This window comes from Aegilops tauschii, chromosome 2 (assembly GCF_002575655.3).
Source record: "Aegilops tauschii subsp. strangulata cultivar AL8/78 chromosome 2, Aet v6.0, whole genome shotgun sequence".
In the NCBI taxonomy this organism is placed as follows: domain Eukaryota; kingdom Viridiplantae; phylum Streptophyta; class Magnoliopsida; order Poales; family Poaceae; genus Aegilops; species Aegilops tauschii.
In genome coordinates, this window is record NC_053036.3 from 196852749 (window position 1) to 196869721 (window position 16973).

The window sequence follows — 16973 nt, forward strand, 5'->3', positions numbered from 1 at the left end:
CCACGCCGCCGACGCCGCGTTGCCTCTACCACAGGCGCCGCCAACGCCGCACCGGCTCTACCACCGCCGCAGACAACGCAACATCGCCTCTACCTCGCCGCCATCGACGCAGGAACGCCCCCGTACACCTTCCAGCGCCATGGCAGCTCACCACATAGTTCGATCTATGTTGTCGGCCGCCATGGATCGAAGCTCCGGTGCTCCATCAAGCAGCAGGCAGGCCAGATTGGCCCCGATTCTCGCCGGCGAGCCGATTCGCCGGTCTGCAGATGCAAGGGAGCTCCGCAATCCTCCTGTGTTCTTTGCTGAAGCATCCCGGGCAAGCTCCTCAGAAGCTTGGGTAAGTTGCAAGCTACTTGCTGGCATGAAGCATGATGTTGTTTTGATTCTGCCATGTTCATAATTTTGTGTCTCTCTGATCACTGTCCTCAGAAAAAATGCAGTATCAATTGCAGCATGTCTCCTTATGTTAACTTTCCGATTTCAGTTTAATAACTGCTCCAACAATGTGCACGGGAATGTCAACTGAAAACTGTGTATACTTTTCCTTACACTTTCAGTTTTTCTTTAAAATGCAGCAAAAATATGTTCAGGAGGGAGTCAACTGAAACCCATGTATAATTTGCTCCTTGCAGTTTTAGTTTAAGATTTGCAAAAACAAAAAATGTGCAACATGTGTGGTGAATGCTCCTAACAAAGTACAAAATCAAAGCTGAAAAAATTCCCCAATATGAGCTTACTTGTAAGGCTAATGCTACATATCTTGTGAAAATATGAAGCACTGGTTCTATTTGACTATGTTGCATGCTTTAAGCAGTGATCCTGTTGGACAAAGTTCCTTCACTAGAAAAATGTTAGATAGAAGATGTTGCATCTAGTAGGAAAAGCCAATTTGTATTACAAAACCCAAAAATCAACTTGATTACTTTGCTTGTAGCACTGTGATCATTGTAGTAGAAGATATGGAAGCATTTTATTTAGTATTGTGAGGTGAAAACATAGAAGATGAAACAATTTGATGAAACATAGAAGCACTGGTTTCTTGCATGTTATACCTTTTTTTACTGACATTGTGATAAATTTTTTCTGCAACAACAAAAATAGGCTACTGGTGCTGGAGGTGATGATGATGAGAGCTACATCATGGGGCGAATTTCTGCTGCGAATGGAGTTAGTATGGAAGGGATGATTAATGCTGGTGATGTCCAACAGGATATGGATGATGCAGATGATGATGCAATATCATCGCAACCACTTGTTCCGTATGTGGGCATGACCTTTGATTCAGTTGACGATGCAAGGCAGTTCTACAACGCATATGCTTTCAGGCATGGGTTTGGAATCAGAACATCTGCTTCAAAAACAGCCAGGCCAGAGGACCCACAAAGCTAATTAGCAGGACTTCCACGTGTGTTCATGCACGACCTGATGGAAGCAAAAGTGAATCTGATAGCACTAAAGATAGTATTGCAACAGAGTCAAGCAACAATAGCAAACGCCCTGGACTTTGGATGAACATGGCAGACACAAGAAAAAGGAATAGGTTGCAACGTCATGATTGCAAGGCTCACATGATCATTGGACTCCAAGATAACCGATGGACCGTCACGTGCTTTATAGAAGACCATACACATACTCTGGTGCAACAGGAAGAGAAGGTTAGGTTTTACCGGTCTCATCGAAAGATCCCACGAGAAGACCTCCAAATGATAAGGACGTTGCATGAACGCAACTTATCAACCTCAGATTGCATGGGAATCCTAGGAGATTGTCACGGAGGTGATCAGAGGCGCCTTGGTTATGTCAAAAGGGATGTTTCAAATGCACGGTCTGAGATGCGGCAAACCATGGCATTTCAGGACATGGCCATGACAATTGAATACTTTGAGAGGCGGCAAGCTGAAAGCCCACAGTTCTTCTATGCAACACAAGTGAATAAGGAGACAAATGCGGTGGAAGCATTGTTTTGGGTGGATGGAAGGACAAGAGCACTATACCGAAAGTACAAGGACTGTGTCTTTTTTGATACAACCTTCTGCACAAACAAATATAATATGCCTTTTGCTCTGATCGTTGGCATCAACAACCATCTTCAGACTATTGTCCTAGGCTGTGCATTGCTTCCAAACGAGCAAACTGAAACCTTCAAGTGGGTCTTCCGGCAATGGTTGCTTGCGATGAACAATGAGTACCCAACAAACCTTATGACCGACCAATGCAGAGCAATGGAAACTGCAATTTCTGATGTGTTCCCTCACACAATCCATAGGCGTTGCAAGTGGCATGTACAGCGGAAGGCACGTGAGAAACTCGGGGGGATGCTTACAAGGGATTCAATTTTTGAGAAAACTTTCTATGAATGCATCAATGAATCCGAGACAGTGGATGAATTTGAAAAAACATGGCAACACATGCTGCATTGTTTCGAGTACACAGAGAATAGGCACTTACAAAACATGTGGGAATGCCGTCAGACATGGGCTCCTGCATACTTCAAAAATGATTTCTTCCCTTTCGCAAGCACAACCGGGAGATCAGAAGGGTTGAATTCTTATTTCAAGACGTTGGTGCATCCACAAAACTCGGTTTTCACATTTGTAAGTCAGTATGAACTCCTACAAGAAACAATGCTGGACCGTGAAGATATTGCTGCTTTCACCGGAGAAATGACAACACCGCCACTATGGGGACGATACAGAATAGAGCGTCAAGCTATTAACTTCTACACACGCAACGTCTTTGTCAAGTTCCAAGAGCAAGCGGCAGCATCGACAGCTTATATAATCAACCAAGTGCCTAATCTTGAGCATGAAGGTATCATGTTCGAGCTTTACTCAAACCTATATGATAATCCAAAGTTGTACCATGTGCATGCTGTGATAGAAGAGGGGCTGTACTCATGTAGCTGCCATTACTTCGAGATGAATGGTGTGCTTTGCTCACACATTATAAGGGTGATGATACAACTAAATGTGCAAGAAATTCCAAGTAGATACATGATGGAAAGGTGGTCCGAAGTAGCTACAACAAACATGGACACCTCTGGGAGGTTCCTTGAGTTTGGACTACCAGAAACAAACACTCTCAAGTATAACTCGTTGTGCAGAGATATGAATGCATTGGCAGCAGAAGCATGCTCTGTTGATCCAGTTTACAACTTACTGACAGATGTAATGAAGCAGCTCTGGCCCATAGTTGCTTCAATGAAAAAAGAGCAAATGTCAAGGGAAGATGTGATGCAGCAGCAACCCCCTCAAGCAGGTGAATGTAATGCTGTAACTAGGACAAACCCACAATCATCAGCACTGCTACAAAATCCTGCTCGTGTGCCGAAGCAAGGTTGACCAACAGAATGAGCAAAAAGAAAAAAAGACATTGTTGGAACAGCGAGAAGAGGAGCATAAGAAGAATCTTCAGAAAGAAGCCAAGAAAGAAAGCAAAAAAACAGCCAAGAAAGAAAGCAAGAAAGAAGACAACATGGAGTCGTCGAGCAAGCCAAAACCTAGGAGGAAAGTTACTTGTTCATTTTGTAGTGAAGAAGAACACACTATCAAAACCTGTGAGTCATTCCGTGAGTACAAGGCAATGATGGCTGCTAATCTTACAACAAAATGTCAGTTTTGCTCCGAGGAAGGCCACACAATGCAATCATGCATTCATTTTAAAGCTGCGATGGAAAAAGTCGACGGACATGCTCCATAGTTAGATTTTTCTATAGTTGAATTCATGTAGCAGAAACTTTAAAAGCATACATTCAAAAAAGGACATATGTACTGGGTAGAAGTACTGAAAGTTTCTGTCCACTTTGTCTGAGGTTTTGGTTCATATTACTGCTCATGTTGCTCATGTTTTTGGTCATGTTGCTTCTCAAAACTGCGTATGTTCAAAAAGTTCATATTGCTGCTACAAAAAAAGTTGAGGGTGAAAAAATATGAAGCATTCTTACTGTGTTTTGTGGTGAGTTGAGAAGGATTATATTTTAAATAATGTTACATAATTTTCAGTTATTAAAGAAAAATGAGTTTCTCAACATGTGTTGATTCTCTCAAAAGCATTTCAAGTAAATTTTTGAGAATGCTTCTTTCAGCAAGCTAAATAATGCATCTAGTAGTAGGGGGTCCAACAAGCTAAAAATGCTTCTTCCAGAATGGGCCTGAGTCAGTGACGAATAATGATGATACTAGCGAATAGTTGTACTCAACAATTTTACTTATGTATGGCTTAGTTGCACCTTGCAAAAATCTCCCAGAATGCTTCTTCCAGCAACATTTACCACAGAAGCTGTTGCTTCAAAAAAAGAAATGTACAAAAAATGTTTCATGAACATGCTTCCTCTAGCAATTCCAATTCCTTAACATTGTGGCTGATTTTGTGACAACATAAGGAAGCACAATGGTAGAAAAACACACATGAAAGCCCAAAAAATGAGAAGCATTCCATAAACTTGAAAGCTTGAGCACCAAACAGCGAAATTTTTATAACTTGCTTCCAACAATTCACCACATAGTTATAGCTACCATCAAATCTCGAAAAAATAATAATTTATGTTTCCTTACTACAAACTACTGATAATCATTCCAGCCATCCAAAAGAGCCAAAAATCTGGCTTGCTTTACATGGAGTTTCATTTGACACGCAAGATAACATAGATGCATCTTCAAAGCCACTGCAAACTCCTTCTTCAATGCGTTGTGGTCACTTCCTTCAAGCTGCTATGATCGCCTTATGCACATCAGCAGGGCAGACCTTGTTCAAAGGATGGAAAAACAGCTTCAAAGCAATGGTCTTCCGCACATCAAGCATATTTTGCTGCATCAATAAAGTGAAAAATGGAGAAAGAAGAGACCAAACATATATCAGAGACGCACTTATGAAAAAGTACCAAAAAAGCATGATCATCAAATTTTTACCTTCTTGAAATCTTTCATCCTTTGGCCATCGAAATTTTCCAAATACATTGTTGAAAACAATCCACAATCAAAGCTGTTTCGTTGCACCATACATCAAAAAATGGATAGAGAGAAAGGTTTAAGGTTTTTACATAAAGGGACATGAAAAAACACTACTATTATGGATGGGGCGTATGATTAGACTTACTGAGTTGCTTGCTGCAGGTAATCAAGTAGAGGCCAGTCTGTTTTGAAAGAAGGTAGATCCACTGTGAAATCCGACTCTTCAGAAGCAATCCTCTTAAAATTGATAAACTGCAGAAATATGAAACATTAGCAAAAAAGGAGTGGCTATGTTAAACACAGAAAGTGATGGGGAAAAATGCTACCACCACTAAAACATGAGACGCATTTCAGATTCACTAACAACAAAAATTTGAGCATGTGTTCATTGGGGGATCTGCTTTTTCCATTTTAATTAACAATGAAAACTACACATAGAAAATATAAAAATGTCACTTGCCAGATTCCTTGCAGCAACATCCAATTTTCCGTCATCCAATGAGTCAAACATATTGAACTCCTTGTGCAAGAGGTTAACCACACAAACAATCCAATGGCCATCGCGGACGATGGTGAAGAAAAGCTAGAAAAGAAGTAAAGACAAGATATAGGTTACAAATGGAATAAACTTTAAGGCACCAAAAACTATAGGGAGCATAGAAAATTGAGTAAAAAATGTTGGGAGCAGACTTACTAGGTCGAAACCTGAAATCTGAAAATTTTGGCACGCCCTCCTCAGCTCTCTTGCACAAACACTCGGATCAAAAAACTTCTGGGTGGACAGAGAGTTGAAGCTGCAACACATTGGACATAAGGAGGAGACATAAGAAAAAATGATGGATAACTTTTGCAAATACGGCATAAAACTCTAGAAAACTGATGGCAATAAAAGGGAGCAACAATAGATGAACTAACACTCATTAAAACAGAGAAAGAAAATTTCTTCTGCTTATTTGAAGACGACAACTGTTCATTGTTGAAGGTTTCGATGAATAAAGACATGACTTCGTTGCAATTCTGAGCACGTGGCTTCAACGACTTCTGGAAGTTGGGGTAGGTAATGTGGAAATCACCAATCCTAATGAAAGGAGGCCTGCAACAAGAAGGATGGAAGCAAAAAAAATAGAGTGGAGCGTTAGACAAGAGAAAAATGTAATAAATATGAGATAACAACATGATGGAAGCAAAAATCAGTAAAAGAGATGACACTTACTCAATTTCCCCTCTCTTCAACCTCTTCATCTTGTACCGCTTCATGACATAGTACTGGTACATTGCTTCTATCTTCGAATCTGTCTTGATTTTCTTGTACTTTGATCCGGCTGACATTGGACTCCCTACTCTTTTCTTGCTCTTGAGCTTCTTCTCGTCCTTACTCTTCAACTTCTCCTTGTTGAGGTAGGGACTTGGTTCCCTTCTGCTAACTAGAACAACTGGCTCTTCTTGTGTTTTGGATGGTCCATCTGACAAAAACAAAGGAAAAATTGATTTTCTAGAAAATGTTGCGAGGAGATATTTGTTCAAAGATAAACTAGTAGTAGGGCACATCAAACACTGGAGATTGGTGTCACATCAAACACTGGATCTTGTGCTTCTGTTGAGATCGGAGGCTGAGGAGTGACATCAAAAACAGCACAAGACTTTGGTGTTGTAGCAGTGTTTCCATTGCCATGGGGTGGAGCATTGGAGTTCCCATCTTGACTTTGGACACTAATCCACCAATCATACTCCTCAGTGCCCTCTTGGAACAGACACATTGATGGCGCATCACTCCAATGTCCAGCCACACTAGTATCCACTGACTGATTGCGCTGGCTGAATTGGTGACCATGCTCAATATCTTCACCACTGGACACTTTCTCCTTTGCCTTCTCAAAACACTCTGCAGGGCGGTCACTGACAACATGACTAGTTCGTGTGCCCTTCTCAACCACATTGCTGCCATTACACTCATGAGCAATGTAGCTTGCATGATTGCTTCGAGCTCCTTCAGCAGACTCAACCACCTTGTCTATTGTTGGCTCATCTGCAGCCTTCCTACTAGAAGTTTCCTTGGTACATCCATGATGATCTAACTTGTCTACATCATTGCTGCGAGGGGGTGACACGTCAAAACTAACATCCGTTACTTCCTGAGAACTTGGCGAATCAGCGTGCACATCTTTGAGGAGCTGCCCCATTCGCTTGCAATGTATTGCTTGCAACACTTGCCCAAAAGAGCTTAGAGCACCTTTTAACTATGAAGAAAATAGTTTTGTGTGCTTGTGGTAAATTGCAGCCAGATGTGATGGTAGCTGAAAAAATGCATAGAAAAATAAAATGATCGTCATCAGTATGGAAGCAACTTAAACATATAATGGAACTAGAAAAAAGAAAAAAAGCGATAGAAAGGTATTTAACAAAATTAAAAAACATAAAAATAAAAACACAAAAGAAAAACCTCACCTCAAGCTCTGCCCCAAATGGTGTTGGGTTTTGAAGCCAATCATCCAGTGAGCCACACACTTATTCATCGGTGATTTTGCCATCTTCAGTTGGATTGCTACCTTCTGTAGGATTCTGTTTCACAGCCATGTCATCTTGGTTATCATCAATGTTCATGTTTTCAGCCCACAATCTTGAGTATCACCGCACCCTGGGGTGTCCGAAACATGCTGATCTTGAGCAACTTCACTGTTGTTGCCTTCATGGCCTTGGGCAGGCAATGCTGCGTAAGGTGTCTCTGACAGAGGGCGAACCTACATGACACAAAGTAAAAGGGAACAAGTATTAAAATCATGAATACATAAGCATAAAAATAAAGAGGGCAAACAAAAATGGAAAAGAAACAATACTGCAAAAATGGATGAGGGGAGTAAAACCACACAAGAAACTTACCCGACACTTCCCAAATGAGGGTTTGCCCAAAGAAAGCTTGTTCCTATCATATTCCAACACAATATCAAAATCAGTCTGATGCACGAAGCAAGCCCTCGGGAGAGAATAGTTCAATTGGTGCTCGTTGATGGCAGCTTGAGGGAATATCAAATGGTCCATGTAAATAACCTGAATAAAGAAGACAAAACATAATATATCAGACACAAAAAAGAAAAAAAATGCAATTATAAAAAACACAAACATGTTGCGATAGATAGAAAAATTCCAAAAAATAAAGAAGTGTACCGCAAGCATAGGGAAGCATCCCCAACCCAGAATGAAGAAGTAGCCTGTTTTTTTATCTTGTCCTGACACTTCTTCACCTGTCTCATTGCAACACTTAAAACATGCTCATCCCAAGCAAAATCAGTAACCTTCTCCATATCTTCGAGGCTTTTCAAGTACTCTAGGGGCACCATGTTGCCAATGCTTGGAGTTAAAACAGTTGCAAGCGCTAAGAGCACCCATGACCTCTTTGTAGTATCTCCATCATCGTCCCCTGCCCGATGAAGCACATCCACTGTATGTGCAATTGGAGCCCTGCCATTCTTGTCATAAATGTTGCGGAGCTCACAATGCTGGTGTCTCTTGAAAAGCTCAACTGGTCTGTTGCCTGACGGGATATTGAAAACCTTCTTCACCATTTCTCTAGTGAACACAATGACCTTATTCCGACTCAGCCTGAAAAACCCAAAAAAATGTTGTATTCATTCCTTGCTATCAACATGGCCTAAGAGAGAGACAGAAAGTATATGATGCAGGGGAAAAAAGGAAAGAAAATAAGCAGGTGGGTGCAATACCTGAGCTCACGAGTGTCAGTGTCGATGTTCATTGTTAACCACTCCATCAGATCATGTGGCGCTGTGAAAGGGGAGATGCTAGTGAGATCACCAAAACCAGTTTCATTTATGTATTCCCTCTTCCTATCATTGAGTTTTGTATTCGCAACTTCGCGCAAGCGTTTTGCTGCGAAGCGTTGACTGAATGCAGTATCAGACTCCGTTGCTTCTTCCTCCGACATGAAGCTGCAAAAATCAAAATGAATAAAAAATGTAGTGGGGTAGAAAACAACATTACATAATTACTACAGAAGCGACGGTCGTTCAGATTCCAGCATACTATGATCATTCCTTTCTTGTCATCACTTCGGAGTGGATTTAGACAAAATTAGCCGCATGACAAAACCAGCTCAAGAAAAAAGTCTGAAAATAATTACACGCGGCAAAACACTATAACATGGAAAATTTGGTCTGAATGTAGAAAAAAACAATAAGACACTGAAATATACAATGACTTTCATTCTAAAAAACCTAGGCTAAACAACAAATGCAGCATAAGTGGGGGTCGACGCGGCTTAGTCTCTAAGTAATGTGTCTGTAGCTAGTTAAGTATCCTGATGCAGTAGATTTGGCTTTGTTAGATCAAGTATCTAAATATCACGCAATGTAGTTTGTATTTTCCTTGCTAATGGGAAGAGAGTTATCGGCTGCCATTAATGTGAGAAGGCAGCATCTCCACGGAAAAACAGAGTAAGGCAGTCTAGCTCTGGTCGAAGACAGTCAAGCAGAGCAAGTACAAGGTACATGCAAGTAAAATCACAGTAAAAAGCAGAGGAAGCACACTTACAGCATCTATCTATACATCAATTCCAAAAACACTGACTTTCATTCTAAGAAAACCCCTAGGGTAAACAACAAATGCAGCATAAAACTTGCCTGACCACATAGCAGCATAAAACTATGCAGCATAAAAATAATTAGCCTGACCAGATAGCAGCATAAACACCTATGTGAGCATAAAAACTTGCCCTGGCCAGATAGCAGCATCGCAAAATATGAAATCACTGAGAAACATGGTCATCCACTCTCTGAAAAATCTCATCACCTACCTATACAATCGTCCCCTACCCCTAAAGTCTCAGCTATAAACTTTCCAAACCTAGATACAACATGGAACGATCTACACCCCAAACCCCTAGGTGAAATGGGGATGAATTTGGCGACATGGAGGGAGTAACTGCTCAACTGAAACCCCTGAACGGACAAAACTGATGAAAACCGACCGGATCTACTCTTTCAACACCGTGAACTACTGGGATTAACCACGAAATGAACCACTAAAAGGAGATCAAGTAGTGCGGGGCAGAAATTGCTACGAATTGCAGGAACCCATACCTCTCGTCCGCCGCCGCAACTAGAGGGGGGTCGTGTAGCTTGGCGCCGTGGCCGACGATGCTCGCCGTCACCCGAACCTCTGGTTCCTTTGCCGTCCCCGCAGCATCCAGTTCTCCCACCGCCGCCACGGTTCTGGATCTCGCAGTCGCCTGCGTCGTCGCCCAAGCTAGAGAGAGGATGGGGATCGAAAACGATGAAAGCAGGCAGGAGGGACGAGCTAGTGGGGGGGTCAAAGCAAAAAGAAACACCTGGGGCACGCGCGTCAACGCCCCTGGTAGTAACGCGTCCGCACCGTCCGATGCCGTGCAATCCGACGGTGCACGAGACGGTCGCTCGGGCGGCTGCGTGCATCCGCCTATTATAGAGCGTTTTTCTTTGTGTTGTGGTGAGGATGGTTAACCCATGCGCACGCTGGAGCGGCCATGAGGTCATGGTCGAACCGTGATTTTTGGTTAAAAACTTTCCACCTTAATTTTGTACGGTTCACTTTAAAAGAAGGGTCAGTCTATATCACATCTAGATGTGAGATAATATCTCACATCTAAGTATGATGTCAGCGTCACCTTATTTTTTATTTTCTGTCCTATTTGTTTGATTTTAATTTGTTAAAGCCCAAAACTAAAACTGAAACTAGTGTGTACGATCTTTCCTCGCCCAGTATGTGCACGATGCTGTTTTGAATGCATGGCTGCACCTTTCATCCCATGCATCAACGGCTTGATGGCATGTCGGGCTCCTATCTGCCAGAAAGTGTTGTTTGTAGAGTGGAACTCAACTAAAAACCAGCTCGTCATGCGTCCGCCTATGTGGCCAGCCCTAATGCAAATCTGGTCACTAGCTCCTCCCCAAAAAAAACCCTGGTCACTAGCCACCCATACAAAAAACTGATCACTAACTTTTTCTGGAAAAAAACTGATCACTAGTGCTAACATCTACTCCCTCCGTCCCATGATGTAAGATGTTTTTTGACTCTAGTGTAGTGTTAAAAAACGTCTTATATTATGAGACGGAGGGAGTATTTGTTAGCTTTTGTGTATGATCGTTGTGCAAGTACATCTCTCATCGTTAGCTTCTAGGCTACCAACGATTATATTTTTTTGCCTTTTTCACTCTTATACTTTATAATTAATTTTCAGTAAGGAACAAAGTTCGGTCCAGTTCAGGATTTTACATAATTTATTTCAAATTATAAAAAATGTTAACGAATACCAAAATTTCTACAATATATGATGAACAATCCTTTAATATATGATGACCATTTTCTAAATGCACACTAATTTTTTGCAAATATACAGTGTACGGTGAACTTGATTATATACGATGAACTAAAAGCAAACTTTTTTATATACATTGAACTAAAAGCGAGCAGGAAAAAATAAAAAATGAAAAAAACAAATAGAGAAAATGGATAAATAAGCAGAGAACAAAAAATGAACACATCTTGATTTGTTTAAAAAAATTGATAAGCATGAACAATTTTAGAAAAATGAACAAATTAACAAATTTTGAAACAATTATTGAAACTTGTGAATTTATGAAAAAAGAAAAAAAGATCAGAAAAAATGAAATCAACTTTTGAAAAAATAGAAAAATTAGTAGCAGAGGAAAACCAATGAAGAAAAATGATAAATAAAAAAATAAAAACATGAAGAAAACAAAAGAAAAGAAAGACGAAAAATGTATCCTAGCTACTTGGGCCGGCTCGTCTGCAGTTTGTTCACTGGCGAGGGTGGACTTGCAACTAGGACAAAAAAATATCGGACCCCTAGTGGCAAGTCGAGGGTGGACTCTCAATTGGGACTAAAAAAGGTCGGACCCTAGTTGTGACTCGAGTTTGGACTTGCAACTCGGACAAAAAAGGTTGGGCCCGAGTTGCGAGCCGAGGGTGGAGTTGCAACTAGGACGAGAAAAGGTCAAGCCCCAATTGCAAGTCGACGATGGACTTGCAACTGAGAAAAAAAGGTCGGGCCCCAGTTGCAAATCGTGGTTGGACTTGTAATAGGGACTAAAAAAGGTCGCCCCCCAGTTGCAAGCCGAGGGTGGACTTGCAAGTTGGACAAAAAAGGTTGACTCCTAGTTGCGAGTAGAGGGTGGACTTGCAACTCGGATGAAAAAAGATTGGACCCCAGTTGCGAGTCGAGGGTGTACTTGCAACTCGGACAAAAAAAGGTTGGACCCTAGTTGCGAGTCAAAGGTGGACTTGCAATTCGGACAAAAAAAGGTTGGGCCCCAGTTGCGAGTCGAGGGTGGACTTGCAACTTGGACAAAAAAAAGTCTAGCCCCATTTGTGTCGAGAGTGGACTTACAACTAGGACAAAAATGATTGGGCCCCCCTTACGTATTGAGGGTGAACTTTCAACTCGAACAAAAAAAAGGTTGGACCCCAGTTGCGAGTCAAGGGTGGGTTTGCAATTAGAATAAAAAATGTCGAGACCCAATTGCGAGTCGAGAGTACAAATGTAACCAGGAAAAAAGGTCGGGCCTCAGTTGCGACTCGACTATGGACTTGCAACTCGGACAAAAAAGATCAGACCCCAGTTGCGAGGTGAGGCTGGACTTGCAACTTGGACAAAAAAATCAGGTCCGAGTTACAAGTCGAGAGGGATATTGCAACTAGGACAAAAAAGTTCAGGCCCAATTGTGAGTTGACGATGGACTTGCAATTAGAAAAAAAAATAGGCCCGAGTTGCGAGTCGACGATGGACTTGCAACTAGAAAAAAAGCCCAGGTCCCCAGTTGCGAGTCGAGAGCAGACTTGCAACTGGCACAAAAAACATCGGGCCCAGTTACGAGTCGAGGGAGGACTTGCAACTGGGACAAAAAATGGTCGGATCCCAGTTGCGAGTCAAGGGTGGACTTGCAACTGGGACAAAAAATGGTCGGGTCTCAATCGCGAGTCGAGGGTGGACTTGCAACTAGGACAAAAAATGGTCGGGTCCCAGTTGCGACTTGAGAGCGGACTTGCAACTAGGACAAAAAATGGTCGGGTCCCAGTTGCGAGTCGTGGGCTGACTTGCAACTGGGACAAAAAATGGTTGGGTCCCAGTTGCGAGTCAAGGGCGGACTTGCAGCTGGGACAAAAAATGGTCGAGTCCCAGTTGCGAGTCGAGGGCGGACTTGCAACTGGGACAAAAAATGATCCAGTCCCAATTGCGAGTCGAGGGTGGACTTGCAACTAGGACAAAAAATGGTCGGGTCCCAGTTGCGACTCGAGGGTGGACTTGCAACTGAGATGAAATATGATCGGGTCCTAGTTGCGAGTCGAGGGTGAACTTGCAATTGGGACAAAAAAAGTTAGACCCCAGTTATGAGTCGAGGGATGACAAAAGCAGAACCGAACAGGCTTAGGCCAACAATAGGATACACAATATAACAAGCAACAACAAGCGAGGCGGAAGGTAGAGTGCTTACACGAAAATTACGATAACTAAATCAAGCGGCGGATTTAAAGAATACTTATAAAATTTTAAAAATCATGGATTTCAAAAGACCATAAAAAGGAAAAACAAAAAAACAAAAGTAATAAAAACTAATGAAAAACAAAAAAAATCTTATAGCAAAGTTTTATCCTATGGAATATTCAAAAAAAAGTTTTATCCTATGGTGATGCACAAAAAATTAGTCAGTACATCACGTTGTAAAAAAAGTGCATTTATATTGTACAACTATAACATTGCCCCTTCTAAATTTTTTGATATGGCTAATTACATCATTGCTGGAAAAAGGCTACAGTGAGACAAACTTCTTTCTCTTCTTACTAAAAAAACATCCATCGATCTCGGGATGAGGGCACTGCTTAAAACAGTTTAGCAGAGCTTTCCACCACAACACACAAAATATCATTTGCTAAAAAAAAACATCAGCTTGATCACGTATCGGAAGCAAGTCTGGTTAGAACCGCCAGCAATTGGCAACTCAGTCTCTTTGAATTCCAGTACAAAAGCCCAACAACCAAACCGCAGCCCGTGACTTGGCACGTGGCCCAAAAAAACAAAACAGGAACAGCCCACCCACTCGCGTGGACGTGGACAGAGGCTGCGGCGTACGACAACAGGATGCGAACGAGCGTGCGAAGGAGACAATCACGTTGCGCGAACTTTAAAGACAAACAAAGATCAACATTTCTAGATTTAGATGTGAGATACTCCAGCGGAGTTTTATAAGAAATGCTGGTTTATTATTAAAGGAGATTTGTTGCCTTTGTTCCATGATCTGTTTGCTGTGCAGCTTCATCTTTTTCAGCTAAATTTTGGAACGATCACCCTTCTTCCTAAGAAAGCAGAGGTAGTGAGAATTGAGCAATTCAGGCCAATCTGTCTTCTTAATGTTAGCTTCAAAATTTTCACCAAGGTCGGGACCAATAGGCTCTCACAGATCGCGCATGCCGTTGTGCAGCCTACCCAAACGGCCTTCATGCCGGACAGGAACATTCTTGAGGGTGTTGTGGTCCTACATGAAACACTCCATGAAATCCACACGAAAAAGCTGGATGGGGTTGTTTTCAAAGTGGATTTCGAAAAAGCGTATGACAAAGTCAAATGGCCTTTCCTTCAACAGGCTTTACGCATGAAGGGTTTTGATGAGGCCTGGCGACGCCAGGTAGAATCCTTTACGCAAAAAGGTAGTGTTGGAATTAAAGTTAATGAGGATATAGGTCATTATTTTCAGACACACAAAGGCCTGAGACAAGGAGATCCAATGTCCCCTATATTGTTCAACATTGTAGTTGATATGTTGGCCATTCTCATAGGTAGGGCAAAGAACGCCGGTCAGGTAGGTGGCTTGGTGCCTAACCTAGTTGATGGGGGTGTGTCCATTTTGCAATACGCTGATGATACAATCATCTTCATGGAGCATGACTTGGCAAAAGCGAGAAACATGAAGCTGGTGTTGTGTTTATTTGAACAATTGTCCGGTTTAAAGATTAACTTTCATAAAAGCGAGTTGTTCTGCTTTGGTCGAGCCAAGGAGGAACAAGAGGCTTATAGGCAATTGTTTGGTTGTGAATTAGGGGCTTTACCTTTCACTTACCTAGGTATACCCATTCATCATCGTAAGCTCACGAACAGAGAATAGAAATGTATCGAAGATCGGTTCGAAAAGAAACTTAGTTGTTGGAAGGGCAAACTTCTGTCTTATGGAGGCCGGTTGATTCTTATTAATTCGGTGCTCACAAGTTTGCCGATGTTCCTACTATCTTTCTTTGAGGTTCCAGTTGGGTTAGGAAACGGCTGGACTTTTATCGGTCAAGATTTTTTTGGCAGAGTGATGATCTAAAAAGAAAGTATAGACTCGCCAAGTGGGATATTATTTGTCGTCCCAAGGATCGGGGGGGTTGGGTATTGAGAATCTTGAGGTAAAGAACAGATGCCTGCTTAGTAAGTGGCTATATAAGTTATCAGATGGGACTGATGCGACTTGGGCACAGATACTTCGTAACAAGTATTTGCAATCCAAAACTTTGTCACAGGTGACAATGCGACCAACTGATTCGTCATTTTGGAAGGGGCTTATGAGAGTTAAGACAGCCTTCTTTAATAGAACAAAGTTTATAGTCGGCGATGGTAATGATACTCGCTTCTGGGAGGACACCTGGCTTGGTGAGACTCCGTTGGCGTTACAGTACCCAACTCTGTATCGTATTGTGCATCGCCGTGATGCGCTTGTGGCAACGATTATGCAGGCCACACCCCTTAATATTCAGTTTAGGAGGGTGCTTGTTGGTAATAGATGGGAAGCTTGGCTTCATCTGGTGCGTAGACTGATGGAGGTTCAGCTACAACGTCAGCCCGATCAGTTGTGTTGGAAGCTTACTAGGTCTGGACATTTTACCGTTAAATCGATGTACATCGATGTTATTAACTCGAGTGTCATTCCTAACTCCAAACATGTTTGGAAAGTTAAAGTTCCTTTGAAAATCAAAGTGTTTATGTGGTTTGTCCATAATCAGGTCATTCTAACAAAGGACAACTTGGTTAAGCGCAATTGGACAGGATCTACTAGGTGTAGTTTCTGTGATCGGGATGAAACCATTAAGCATCTATTCTTTGAGTGCCCGTTGGCAAAAAATTTGTGGCGCTCAGTGCAAATTGCTTTTAACATTACTCCTCCGAGTTCGGTCGGGTCATTATTTGGAACTGGCTGGATGGGATAGAGTCCGGTACAGCTAGACACATTCGTGTAGGAGTTTGTGCGTTGTTATGGGCAATTTGGAACTGCAGAAATGATTTGGCTTTTAATAGAGTAACTACTATTCATTTTTTGCAGGTTGTATTCCGAGCTACGGCGTTGATCCGTATGTGGTCCCTACTCACTCCGACGGAGGCCAGGGAGCGTTTGGTTACTGGATCTGTCCGGTGGGAGATGGTAGCGCGGGATATATTCAACCGGTTTGGATGGCGGTCATGTAATAGGATTGGCAATTAGTTTCCATACCTATTTTTCTGCCAGCCGGTTGTGGCTTTATGGCCTTTTTTTGTATTTTCGTGACGAGGTCTATGTGAGCTCGACGTAGTTTTCTTTTACGACTTTTCGACGTTGTGGAACCTATTTTATTTATCTAAGTGGCCGTATGCATCCACCTGATGCAGAGGCCGGGGAATCACCCCTTTTCCAAAAAAAAAGATGTGAGATACTCCCTCTGTCCCATAATATAAGAACGTTTTTGATACTACACTAGTGTAAAAACGTTCTTATATTATGGGATATTATGGGAAGGAGGGAGTAGTATATTACATCTAGATGTGAAATAGCAAACCTGTTAAAAGAATATAAATATTAGTTGTGCGTATCAGACATGAACCAACGTTTGGTCTGGTGGCTATCCGTACCGCGCACAGAAACAGGTCCCGGGTTTGCTAGCGCTAGGATTTTCCATTTTATTTGAGTGGCTTGTTACATAAATAAATAAATCCAAGGGTGTTTGTGAAAA

The 16973-nt window shown here is 42.0% G+C and overlaps 1 protein-coding gene and 1 long non-coding RNA gene across 2 annotated transcripts; one reads left to right on the plus strand and one right to left on the minus strand.

Annotated features, from left to right (window-relative positions):
* The first annotated feature begins 1847 nt into the window (after positions 1 to 1847).
* Positions 1848 to 3344, plus strand: LOC109748014 (protein FAR1-RELATED SEQUENCE 3-like). Its single transcript, XM_020307072.1, has one exon. The coding sequence runs from the start codon at positions 1848 to 1850 to the stop codon at positions 3342 to 3344; it is 1497 nt and encodes a 498-aa protein (XP_020162661.1).
* Positions 3345 to 4452: 1108 nt separating this feature from the next.
* Positions 4453 to 5520, minus strand: LOC141041993 (uncharacterized). Its single transcript, XR_012203801.1, has 3 exons — positions 5098 to 5520; positions 4911 to 4983; positions 4453 to 4809 (listed from the first exon to the last, which is right to left on the minus strand). It is a non-coding gene; the product is annotated as an uncharacterized lncRNA (long non-coding RNA).
* Positions 5521 to 16973: the final 11453 nt, after the last annotated feature.